The 14,249-nt window shown below is 37.0% G+C and overlaps 1 protein-coding gene across 2 annotated transcripts in view; it reads left to right on the top strand.

Annotated features, from left to right (window-relative positions):
* Set2 (SET domain containing 2) overlaps positions 1-14,249 on the top strand; it is a 552,532-nt gene that overhangs the window by 471,651 nt on the left and 66,632 nt on the right. For both annotated transcript variants that reach the window (XM_090414077.1, XM_090414085.1), the window contains one exon: positions 314-649. In XM_090414077.1, coding sequence (XP_090270203.1) covers positions 314-649 — 336 coding nt within the window. The remainder of the gene's footprint in view (positions 1-313; positions 650-14,249) is intronic.

Here is a 14,249-nt window from a genome sequence, read left to right as displayed (position 1 = left end):
TAGTCATCTTGCAGATTTTGGGTGACATATGATATATCCAATGTTTTTAAATTTTATAAGAAATTAATATTTTTACAAGGATATAAATCTTAGAACTACATATTTAATCTACTATTTTCAGATTTGTTTTTTTTTTCATCAGATATGCCAGTTCCTTAACTTATTGTACCTTTTGACATAGTACATTATAGTCACAGATGCTAATGCAGTGGTTTTTTTGACATTAATTACATAACTTTTTGGATATCTATATTAGTTAATATGCATGTATATGTCAAAAATGTAATATATTACTTTTTTTTTTTTTTCATAGATGCCTCCTCCTTTCATGGCACCGCCACCACCTGGACCAATGCCACCTCCTGGAGTTCCTCTTCCCACTGTAATTGGACCGCCTCAAGTATCTCTGCCACCACCCATTCCACCGCAACCTCATATCTCAATTCCACCTCCTGTTCCACCACAAACTTCTGTCCCTCCTCCAATTCCTCCTCAGACTAATCTTCCTCCTCCTATTCCATTACCTCAAACTAACATGCCCCCTCCATATATTCCTGGACAGCCACAATACCTCAATCCTCAGGGACAACCTATGTATTATATTCAGCCTGCAAATACACCTACTTCAGTCACTGTGACAGAACAGACAGTAAGTATTTTTTTTTTTTAGGAAGTTAAACTACCTTTGAAGTGACATGGAATATGAGGAGGGGAGAACTTTTAGCTGTAATTTATTAGTGAACTATTTGGAAATATTATTAAGAGAGACCTCCAAGGGATCCTGGACTCATTGAAGGAGACCGCATATCACCTACACCAGCAGTCATACTTTTTTTTTCTTTTTCCCCTCATCCACACTACATGAACTCAAAACCTCTAAAGGCAATACATTCCAATTGTATACTACTCTATGAGATAAAAATCTAGCTCCCACACTCTTCTTCACTGCAGTCATTCTAAACTTCTGTGGATACCCTCTTGATCTCTTCCCCCATTCTCCATAAAATGTAAAATTCCATCTATTGGTATCCTGTATAACCCTTTCAGAAGTTTGTCTCAGTCATATCACCTGCTCTTCATAATCTGTATTCCACAATCCTGATCCCAACAACATAATATGACATTGGATATCTCATTACACCAAAGTGCATGACTTTGCATTTATTAACATTTGACTGATAGCCACTTTCACGTGCCTACAATTCCAGCCTATTGAAGTCATTCTGCAAATACTACATTCCTGATTACCCTGACTATCCTTGGATCACCTTCAAATAACTGGATGTCACCTGTCAAATCCTTCTTGATCTCGTTAATGTAAAAATTGAATAAAACAGTGGACTAAGGATTAATCCCTGTGGTATACGCTACTAGTCATCTTAAATAAAGCACTCAGATTCCCATATACCACTTTTTGATATGTCAGCCATCCATCCTCTTAGACAAGCTAATATTTTATAATCCAATCCCATATTCTCTAAATTATACGACATGCTGTATTTTGCCTTAGCAAAATCTAAAAGTGTCATGGTATATTCATTCTCCTTGTCTAGTTCAACAGTAATGTTATTATAAAATGTGTGCAAGTTGCTCAAACATGACCTTCCATTAGTAAACTCATGGTGTTTATTGTAAAGTATAGATTTTGTGTCAACACATTTCTGCATACAAGCTCCTACTAACTTTTCCAAAATCTTCTCAGCCACTCCAGAGATACTGATTGGTCGATTGTAGGATACACGTCTTTGCACCATCCTTCTACAATAGGGTTATCATTCATTCTTTTCACTTCTGTGGAATATATATTTGCATGAAATTAGCTGCACAAATGAGTGTCATTTGTGTTTTATTCAAGCCTTGTTTCTAATTTACAAAGAATTTGTACTTCAAGAAACTTAGTTGTAAAGTGCTTTTGTTTATTTCTTTTCATAAGCCTACGATTTTAGGCATGTCATTTCTGTCAAATGCAACAGATCCTCTTATATAAAATTTTGCTGTGTGAAAATTGTTTATGAAAATCCTGAAGTATTGCTAATTTCCAGGGATGTTTGCATTTTTATTTTTAAAAAAAATCTTCCCTAGCATTTGAAAATCTCAGCATCAAGGGATATACAGGTTATTATGATAGTATTGACTAAGTTTATATTACTAGCTTCCTATCAACAGTTTTCTTCCCAAGCTATTTGTTGGCATACCAACATTGTCCAATCTTGTATTTCTCTTTTAAAATGCTATGAACTGTATCAATCTGTCTGTATATTAGTCTTCCTCATGGTCTTTTTCTGGCCATCCTGTCAACAAGTATTTGTTCTGCTAACCCTTCCTCTCCTATTCTGTTTAAGTGTATCGTACCACTGTAGATTTAGCTCAGCACACACATTCTCAAATACTAATAAGATTAAGTTCCTTTCTAACATCTCAGTTTTTAATATGATTTTGCCATTGATACAATATGTTTACTCTCCTCATTTTTATCAGAACTCTATATCTGTGATCTCTAGCCTGCAACAGATGTTCTATTTCTAATTCAACTTTGACACAATCATACATTAAAATGAGTTTGAAGACAATTCTATACTTCTAGTGTGTTATTGTGACTAATTTCTCTCTAATTCTATATACATTTTTATGTAGATCTCACCCGCAAAAGGTTTTTGTAAAAACCTGTAATACATTCATACCATGGTGGACTAAGGATTTTTTCCCTTTTTATATATTTTACCTAGTCCAGAGACCAAACATGAAACTTTAAGCAGGACTGTGGTCTTATTGGGTGATAAAATTCACCTCCCACCTAAAACAGACATCCTTGTCCAAGTCTGGATTCAAACTTCCAGCCTGTTGGTTGCAGAGCAGATGTGCAAAGCACTCAACCAATCTGGCTGGCACATGTGTGGCCATTTTCATAGTTGTCTGTTGCTGATTTTCATATAAACTCTGTTAACAGCGGTTATTCAATTTGGCTTAGGTGTTCAAGACTACTGCATTACTTTGTTTTTAATCCTTACAGATGTTGAATAACAGTTAGGATAGCATGCACTTTTTGATTTCACCATTAAATTTTCAATTCGGAATGTTTAGTCATAACTGCACAGTCAGCTCCAACTATAGGCAACTTGCATTGATCACTGGAATAGTTGTTAGTGGGTAGTTTTGCTTTAAGAAATTTCTTTTAGCATGCCATTGTAGTTATACTTGTTGGGACTTCAGCAGTTTCTTATAGTAATGGTGTTTACTGTTGGAGAATTCACACTGTATAATTGTGTGTGTGTATATATATTGATCTGCATAGTGTGCCATTTTCATTTTGCAACTGCAGTGTTTTAATAAGCTTTCTCGTGGCATTTTATCATATGCCATTCTTATCTACAAAACTTAAATATATTTTCTGTTGTTTATATTGTCGTGAATTTCTTAGCTTTTTATTATAAAGAAATTATTCTGATCCAGATAACCTCTGTTTGGACTGTGTTCACTTCCCTAGTTTGCTTTCTATAAATGTATAGAAAGTTACTCTGTAATTTTCATGCAGATTTCTCTCTTTGATAGCTGAGTATTATGAAAACTCTATTCCAGTTGTACAGAATTCAACCTTCTGACCAGGCCTTTTTAATTGTACAGTGTAGTCACGTATGTTTAGAGCATTTGTGGTTGAATATCCATTCTGTCTGCATTTTCCACATTTCTCTTTCTGCCTTCAATACAGTCCTGTGTGTGAATAACTGCATTCCTCCTGGCTATTTTCTACTATTGCTTTTGAATACTTTTTCAAAGCATAAAATCGCACTTAATTTCTTTTCTTGATGGAGGAATTCTCGTAGAAAGGCTTATACATTGGCAACACATGACTATTAAATTATTTAAGGAATTTACAACGTATATTGGAATATAAATTAAAAGAAACTTTAATAAATACTTGCTATATTTCGGCAATGTCACATTGCCATCTTCATGGGAACATACAAATATGGCACATGCACGCAAGCACTACAAAAAGCAAATGAGACAGAAGATAAGAAACTATTATTGTTCCTAAAGTCCTAATGGTGCCCCCTAGCAGGCTATATTGGGTTGTCTTGGCCGTTGGGCTGATGTTCTTATGATGTAAGTCTCCCAAATTTGGGGCAGTCTCATGCACCCGAATTTGTTGAGGTTTGGAACATTTTTTAGAGCTGGGGCTGATTCTATGAATAATCTTTCATACTTAAACTTGCTGTGGTGTATTACGTTGGCTTTCTTCCAACGTTTTCTGTGGCAGGTATCTAGAGCATGGTCTGCAAACCCAGAGTGGCTGTACTGGTGAAACCGGATGTAGTCTTTATGTTCTGACATTTGTTGTCCTGCCTGTTTGGCCAAAGTAGGACAGTTTACAGCTGCAAGGGACCTGGTATACCCTAGGTAGGTAGGGAAGTGGTTGGTCTTTGGTAGAGCGAATAAGGGATGCCAACTTTTTATATGGTCTGTAACAAGAAGTCAGGTCATATTTTTCACCACTTTCCCCACCTTTGGCCAACTTCTTTATGGAGACTTTTGAAGAGAAAGCCTTAAACTCTGCCCCACAAAAACCCACTATTTGGCTTCGTTATGTGGATGATGTGTTTGCTATTTGGCCACATGGCTCAGATACACTCCACTTCTTAACACACTTAAACAACCAACACCCCCAGAGTCCTGTTCACCTTGGATAAAGAGGGAAAACAACAGCCTCCCTTTCTTAGACACTCTAATCACTCACCAGCCTAATGGATCCTTGGTTTTCTCTGTTCTATAGAAAGCCCACCCATACAGGCAGATACATTCACCAGCAATCCCACCCACCCCCCCTCACAACAATATGGGGTTATTAAAACACTATATAACAGGAAAAAATTAATCTGTTCAGATGACAATGCCCTAATCACTGAACTAAACCACATCCTTAATACTTTCTTAGCCAATGGCTACAACCCCCCCCCAAAAAAAAAAAAAATATTAAAACCAGTAATCCACAACCCCCCCCCCCCTTCACAATAAAGATTACACTAAATCTATCACCATTCCCTACATCTGGGGCACCTCTAAAAAAAATAACCAAAATCCTTAAAAAAATATGACCTGACTTCTTGTTACAGACCATATAAAAAGTTGGCATCCGCTCTACCAAAGACCAACCACTTTCCCTAGACCTACCTGGGGTATACCAGGTCTGTTGCAGCTGTAAACTGTCCTACTTTGGGCAAACAGGCAGGACAGCAAATGTCAGAATTTCAGAACACAAAGACTACATCCGGTTTCACCAGTACAGCCACTCTGGGCTTGCAGACCATGTTCTAGATACCTGCCACAAAATACATTGGAAGAAAGCCAATGTATTTTGTGGCAGGTATCTAGAACATGGTCTTTGTGGCAGGTATTACACCCCAGCAAGCTTAAGTATGGATTATTCATAGAATCAGCCTCAGCTCTAAAAAACGTTCCAAACCTCAACAAATTTGGGTGCATGAGACTGCCCCAAACTTGGGAGACTTACATCATGAGAACATGAGCCCAACGGCCAAGACAACCCAATATAGCCCGCTAGGGGGCACCATTAGGACTTTAGGAACAACAATAGTTTCTTATCTTCTGCCTCATTTGCTTTTTGTAGTTCCTGCGTTCACATACCATATTTGTATGCTCCCATGAAGATGGCAGTGTGACACTGTCGAAATATAGGAAGTATTTATTAAAGTTTCTTTTAATTTAATATTCTTGATGGAGGAAATGGCATAATTTCAATATACAACAGTGTTTTAACCCCCCCAATCGGCCACGACGTCTATAAACGTCGAGCTAAATCTGAATCTTAATCTAAATCTTATCCTAAAACATGGATAAGAAGTGCAATTTGGTGTCATTATTTCTTCCAATTTGACACTTCTAGGTGTAAGTTACAGATTCAGTTGCAATTCTCCTCCCTGTGGAGCATCATTGTTTCATTTAGTCACTTCATAATATAATACTAGAAACTGAGAATTATAGTAATCCTGCTGCAATCTTTGGTTGGAAAGACTTGGATTTGAGGCTCATCTGGGATGAAAAGAACAAGTAGAATGGTTTTTTCCCTTCTATAATGTATGCAAACTAGCCAAAGACAATTTTGTCATTACTGCCTTTGTACTAATACCCATTGCCCGAGTTTTATTTTAAAATTTAGTGAGAAATTAAAGGGGGGAAAAAATCACACTATATAATTTACACGAATGCTAGGATATCATTCATAAACAAAGGGGTAGAGTTTGTTGCTTTGGTCAATATGCTGGGACCTCAGATTGTAGGCATTAGTGACACCTGGCTATCAGAATCTGACATACTAACTAGTATCGAGTGTAAAGGATGCAGTATTTTTAGAAAGGATGGGGGGGCGTGCTGCTAATGATATCGGATGACATTAATCCAGTTAGAGTTGAGACCTATGATTATAGTACTACTATTAACAGTATTTCATGTGGCAGTGAGTTCGAAGCCATCTGGTGTCAGGTGGAATCTAACAAGATCAATTACATAGTGGGGTGTTGTTACTGACCTGGTGAATCGGTTGCTAGTGATGAAGAAGTGCACCACCAAATAGCAAAGATGAGCGCAAAAAGAGTAATCATAACGGGAGACTTTGATTATCCAAATATTGATTTAGTAGCAGTAGAATCTCATTAGAAGAATGAAAATACATTTATTGAGCTGTTGCGGGACAATTTCCTCAAACAGCATATCACAGAAGGAACTTGAGGTCAAAGAGTGTTAGATTTGATTATAGTGTCAGAGGGCATGTCAGTTAAAGACGTAACTATTCTGCCTTTGGTTGGTGACAGTGATCGAACGGTGCTCACTTGGGAAGTGAGTACACATTCATAAGTTTATGAATGTTCCATTCAGAAAAGTTACATGCTGAACTACAAAGCAGGAAATTATGACCAACTGAGGAGTATACTGAGTTCAGTGGAATGGCATCAGTTGCTTGATGGAAAGAATGTTGACAGTGCATGGGAAGCATTTAAACAATACTTAAATGATGCGATATCAGAATGTGTCCCGAGAATTCGAAGAATAAATAGTGTAGAAGTCAAATGGATGTGCAATCTTATTAAGCAAGAAATTCGTAAGAAAAGGATGATGTGGAAGAAATACCGTTTGCATAAGGATGACGCCCATTATGAATGTTATAAGCAGCAGGCTAGAATAGTCACAAGCAAAAACTGAGTATGAAAAGAAACTGGCTCTGCGTGCTAAGACAACCCACAAGAATTCTATTGATATGCTGCAAGTAAAAGAAAAAAATAAATATGAAAGAATAACTCTTCTAAATGCAGATGGCATGAGGATTACAGATTCAGAAGAGGTTGTGCAACTACTGACTGCCCATTTTATTAAAAAGCTATCAACCTGGTGAATGCAACATTGGGTTCATTACTACCTGTTCACTGGATGACGATGAGGTATTAGAGCTGTTGCAGAAACCGAATAAGAATTCAGCAATAGGAACTGAGGGGATATCAGCACATGTGCTAAAAGAATGTTCAGCTGAACTGGTTATTCCTTTGACCACGCTATTTAATATGAGTCTCAACAAGGAAGATTCTACAGGAATGGAAAGAATGTATGGTAATTCCATTGCACAAGGGTGGTGCAAAAACCGATATATCCAACTATCTACCAATTAGTATCTCAGGAGTTGTGTTAAAGATTTTGGTAAAAAATGGTTAAGGCTCGCATTGGGAAGGATTTGACAGTGAATCTCTACTTTGCAATGAGCAACATGGGTTTACTAAGGGAATGTCATATTTTAGCGACTTGCTCACATTCTATCTCAATGGTAACATTGTTATACTTTTACCATGATACTTTTGGATTTTGCTAAGGCTTTTGACAGAATACAGCATTGAAGACGGTTGCATAAATTGGTGAATATGGGTTTGTATTATAAAATATAAGCATGGATGGCTGATGGACAGATATCAGAAAGTGGTATACAGGAGATGTGAGTCTGCAAGATTTAAGGTAACCAGTGGCATGCCACACGGATCAGTGCTTGGTCCACTGCTAGCCAATCGGTACAATAATGATATTGGGAAGGATTTGATGATTGACATACAGCTATTTGCTGATGATGTAGAGATAGGTTTGGGTAATCAGGAATGCTACTGATATGCAGAATGATTTGAATAGGCTGGAATTATGGACATGGGAAAATGGATGTCAGTAAATTTAAAGTCATTCACTTTTGTGTGATTATATATCCATCATCATCATCATCATCAAATTCCTGCCATGTACCCTCAAGGGCTGTACAGGATATGATAGTACTACATGAAAAAAATTACATCATTATTAATTTCCTATCTACAATTTTCCTCCAAATCAGTCTGTTACTTGTCAACACTCCAATATTATCAGATCTTATATTTCTATCGTCTAAAGCACTTTGTACCGTATCAATCCACCTATATCTTGGTCTTCCTCTCGGTCGTTTTCCTGCCAACCTGGCAGAGAACACTTGTTTTGCTAATCTTTCCTCGCCCATTCTGTTTAAGTGACCATACCACCTGAGATTAGCTCTGCTAACGCATTCCTGGATGCTGACAATGTCAAGTTCTTTCCTAATATCCTCGTTTTTAATATGATACTGCCATTGATGCCATCTGTTCACGCCTATAATCTTTCTCAGGACTCTCATATCTGCAGTCTCTAGTCTTTGGTCAAGTGTTTTACTTCTGACCCAGCTCTCAGATCCATAAGTTAAAACTGGTTTGAACACTGTCTTGTATATAGCTAATTTAGTGTTCCGACTAATTTCTCTCTTATTCCATATGAATTTATTCAATTGACTTCCCACCATACCAGCTTTGCTGATTCTGTTGTCTATTTCTATATTTAATTTACCATCTTCAGTAAAAATCGTGCCTAAATAGCTGAAATGTTTTACTTGTTCCACAGATTCTCCATTCACAACACAGTTGACATTTTCAATGATTCTGCCTATTTTCATTGTCTTTGTCTTTTTATTGCTGACCTTCATACCATATCTATTACAAGAGCTATTCAATTTAGTCAGAGAATCTTGCAGACTTGTAGCGGATTTATTTAGAAGTATAACATCATCCGCATAAAGCAAAGAGCTGACATTAACATCTCCAATTTTGATATCATGTTTAATACCACTTTCCTTCATAATGTGATTCATATAGATAATGAATAACAGAGGGGATAATGTACATCCTTGTCTCACACCAGATTTAACATTAAACCATCTTCCTGTACTTCCTTCAATTCGAACTGCTGACTTACAACTCAAATAAAGACTAAGTATTGCTTGATATCATTGACACCATATAACTGTAGTGTATTGAATAGCTTCTCTCTTGGCACCTTGTCATATGCCTTTTCCAGATCGACAAAACTTAAATACAGACCTTTGTTATATTCCCATGCTTTCTCGACTATTTGTCGTAAAGTGAAGATCTGATCCTGACAGCCTCTATTTGGCCTAAATCCAGCTTGTTCTTCACCAAGCTTTTCTTCCACAATTCTTCTCAACCGTTTCTCAAGTATACTTGCATAGATCTTGCCAGGAACACTAAGTAGGGAAATACCTCTGTAATTCTCACATGCAGTTTTATTTCCCTTTTTATATATGGGTACTATGAGAGCTCTACTCCAATCATCGGGAATTCGTCCCTCTGTCCAGACTTTCTGAACTATGCAGTGCAGCCACTGTAAGACTCTTATACCACCATACTTCAGCATTTCTGGTCGAATATCATCTACTCCTGCTGCCTTTCCACATTTCAAGCCTTTGATGGCTTTTTCTACTTCAAGTATGGATATGTATTCCTGACTGCATGCCTGGTCAGTGTTTTTTACCACTGTGCTGTTATCACTGCTTGTTTCATTTAGCAGTTTTTCAAAGTAATTACTCCATACTTCAAGGATATCTTTTTCTCCCGTTTTCATGTTACCTTTATCATCTCTAATTCCTTTTATAGCACTCTTTCCTCCATCCTTAAGCTTCTTCAACAACCTCCAGAATATTTTGCCACCTTCTTGATATTTATTTTCTATATTCTTGCCAAAGTCCTCCCATGACTTTTGTTTAGCTAGTTTTACAGAGTGTTTAGCATTCTTGCATTTGTCTCTATATTCTCTAAGAGCACAAGCTGACTTATTTGACAGGAACTTTTGGTATGCTTTCTTCTTTTCCTTCACTGCCTCTTTAACCTCCTGTGTCCACCAAGGAGTTCTGATTTTTTTATCCTTACAAACAACCTCACCACATGCCTCTCTGGCAGAATCAATCAATGTTTTCTTCAGAGTTTGCCACTGAATCTCCAAGGTTTGATTCCTGTTCTCAAACTCTTTCATTTTTCCTTCAATAATCTTTGTGTATTTTAGTCTACAGCTCACATCTGAGAGCTGCTCAACTTTTATTCGCTTTAAAACTTTCTTACATATTATTCTTTTCAATATGAAATTCAATTTTATCCTGCTCAAGACTAAATAGTGATCACTTCCAATTTCAAATCCTCTGTACACTCTGGTGTCCTGCACCAGAGAGAAAACATCACTATCAACAATAACATAGTCAATGAGACTTTTCTTATTCCTTGCCTCTTCTCTCCATGTGAATTTGTGCACATTTTTATGTTGGAACATGGTGTTAGTAATAACTAGTCCATGTCCTGAGCAGAAATCCAACAGATATTTGCCATTATTATTAGCTTTGCTCTTTTCTCCAAATTTTCCCAAAATATTTTTGTATGTCTCACAATCATTTCCTACTCTGCTATTTAGATCCCCAACAAGGACCAACTTTTCATTTTTCATTGTGTCAGTTGCTTTTTCTAAAGCCTCAAAAAATTCCTCCACTTCTACCTTAGTAGAACCTTCTGTGGGACCATAGGCACAAATAAGTCTCATTGTCCAGTTCCCCATTCTCATATTTGCCCACATTACTCTACTTGAGACTGACTGCCATTCAAGAAGATTAGCCTCGTATTTTGTGTTGAATACTATGGCTACTCCTTCTTTTCCTTGATTGTCATTGCCTGAATATAACATTTTGTATTTATTGCTCAGAAAGATCTCACCAGTTTTGGTCTTTTTTGTTTCAGTCACCCCTATTATGTTGATCTGGTACTTATCTAATTCCTCAGCTAGCTCCATTTCTTTGCCATTCAGGCTTCTTACGTTGATTGTACCGATCTTTAACTATGGTGATGTTGAGTTGGGGTTTATTTTCAGATTTGTTCCAGTAGCTGACTTTTCGCTGTTCGCCCTGGTTCCCTGGCGAAAACAACGGGGGCCTTGTTTAACCGGGCGACGCCCCAGCCGGCATGAAATTTTGTCATGTTGTACCATCATTCTATATTCTGGTTTAACCAATAAGAATACAATTTGGTCGGCTAAATCCCAAATTGCCAGCCCATCCTCGTCCGTTCAGTATCCAAGTAGATACCCAACAGGGTGCACCACGAGAAGGTGAGGATTGGACATTAGGTCAGAAGCCCTGGTCGGTTCTCCGCATTCCTTTAAAGGCTATGTGGAGGTCTCCTCTCAGTTATACAGCTTTGACCCTTAAGCACCCCGATTATATATCCAATGTCATATTTTATTGGTAGGATTATGCTAGAAGAAATTGATGAGGCTAGGGATCTTTGAGAGTGTTAGTGGATAGGAAGTTCAAGTTCATGGGCCATGTAGCAAAGATTGCAAATACAACTCAAAAGATAATTGCAATGCTAAAACAAATGTTCCCATGTAAAGATGTCATTTTACCTCTTTATAAGGCCTTGATAAGACCTCACTTGGGCTATTGTGTGCATGTCTTATCTCCTGGTTTCCGTTGTGATTCTGATATATTGGAGAGAGATAGAGTGCAAAACTACAGTGCTAAAAATGATATCAGTATTGTGGAATACTGATTATAAAGACAGATTGAGAATTTATAAACTGCAGACACTAGCAAACAGGAGAAAGAGGGGTGATATGTTTGAGACTTACAAACTTCTGAAAGGATCATACAGGATTTCAGTTGATGGAATTTTTCAATTTATGGATGGTGGGGAAAGAACGAGAGGGCATCCTTGGAAGCTGAGAAAGAATGCTGCTAAGAAGAGAGGGTGAGGGCTAGATTTTTCTCTCATAGGGTGGTGCGTGATTGGAATGAATTGCCATTGGATGTTGTGAGTGCAAGCAAAGTGAATGAATTCAAGAATAAGTATGATAGCTGGTGCTTGTAGTATGTGGCCTCCCTCGATGAGTCCCTGACTCCCTGGAGGTCTCTCTGAATAATAATAATAATTAATTTCTTCAGCGAAACACCTATACTTGTTACTGTGAATGCAAATTTTAAGTCTGGGTCAATGCCTTTAAAGATCTACACATAAATCCTGATTAAGACTTTTTAAACTTGACTTCTCCAAATTCTTGATCCTGACCATCAGCAAAAAAATAAAATAAAAATATTGTTCACACAGATAATTTGTAGCAAGCAGTAGAACCTTCTTAATTGCTTTTTCTCCAATTGATGGAAACTTCTTTTGCAGTGAACCAGAATTGAGATAACTGAATATCTTTAAACTAAACATCAAGGTTTCGATCATTACTTAAATCTAGGAGTTCTTCTTTTTCTTTCATTGAAAGATCAAAGTCTGAAATATTTTCTGATAATGATGCAAATGGATTTCAAATGCAATTGAAATTTTGTGTGTCGATTCGGTCAAAATAAAAACTGAGCTTCTCCTAAAGCATGCTCAGATGTTGCCCTATAACTGGAAATAGTTCTTTTCTAGGATTATAATTAAAACACCGACTAAACATTTAAAGTGAACCATTATTTGTTTTTCCAAAGCTGGATTTTAGATTTGAATCCATTAACTTTATCAGAATAAGTTACTATGTGTTCATTAGGTCTTTTCATTTTTCAATTAAGTTCATTCAGATGCTCAAATGTACCTGCTAGGTAAGCTATTTTTTGTATCAAATGGTTGTTGTTTAAAAAATATGAATAATGAGTCATTCATAAAAAATAAAATAATATAAAAAGTTTCAAATCTTAAGATTGTGAACTTTTGCCAAAACTCTTCCTATGGTCCCAAACAACCTAAACACTTCAGTGTGATATGCTGAGGACTGATCCCATTTCTTTGCATAAGGCTGCAAAAAAAGTGAGGCTAATAGTGGTTTAGATTTTATTAATTTTGCTATTTTAACTATATCATTTAATGTGGACATTGAATCTGGTGGTAAAATCTTTTTTCATGAGATCTCTATGATTGAAACAATGTATCAATGGAATATTAGAATTTTTAGACTGAAGTTTTCAGACAAAGCCAACTCTGTCCCTCATTGCAGCTGTGCCATCCCTGCATAAACTCACACAGTTTATCCACAAGATATTTTATCATTTCAAAGTATTTGTTGATTACTGTAAACATTTTTCCCCCAGTTGTCTGTGTAGAAAGTTACTTGCAGGTTAAATAATGTTGTAGTATGTTTTAAATAATGGCTTACACATGTAAATAATGTTATTTCAAGCAGTTTTCTTCTGGAATTCTAATAAGGACTGGTAACTGAGTTGAATTACTGACATCTGCAGACTCATCAGTTTGTAGCAAAAACATTTTTGAAATGATTATTCTCTGCATGAGTGTAATCTCTATATCAACTGATTTGTCGTCAATATGTGTGCTGATAGTATTATTTGAAAGTGGTACATTTGATACTTCTTTGCTGCATTTGGTCCAAGCATGGTCTTTGCAATTTGATGCCTCTTTTTTAAGCTGAGGTATGTTGAGTGTCCTCGTAGGATATTTCTCATCGAGATCCAGGGAAGCTGATGCGTTGAGAGCTGCAGTCCAGGTAGCATATTTCTCATCGAGATCCAGGACTGCAGTTCTCGGCGCATTAGCTACCCTGCACGCAGTAGTATGTTTCTGATCAGAACAGACGCTCTTCATGGAATTAGGTGTGCCAAAGCCCTGTTAGCCAGCAATTTTCAAGATTCTCTGCGTTTTTTGATGTAACAATCCAAGTGAAAAAAAAAAATGGTAGCAGAATTAGACAAAGGAAGACTCTGGTAAGATACCTGAAAGATCTCTGGGTTTCATATAACCATCCAAGTGGGGGGGGGAGCAGGATTAGACAAAAGAAAACTTTCATGCTACCGTATCGGTGCTTCAACCTACAGAACAATCCCCTACTGCTTGCCACTTCTGCCTTGCACGTGAGCAAATGCT

The sequence above is a fragment of the Typopeltis vanoorti genome, chromosome 2 (genome assembly GCF_054136105.1).
Source record: "Typopeltis vanoorti isolate ZY-2024b chromosome 2, IOZ_Tvanoo_1.0, whole genome shotgun sequence".
In the NCBI taxonomy this organism is placed as follows: Eukaryota; Metazoa; Arthropoda; class Arachnida; order Uropygi; family Thelyphonidae; genus Typopeltis; species Typopeltis vanoorti.
Note: the sequence above shows the minus strand (reverse complement) of the source record. Positions and strands in the feature narration are given on the sequence as shown.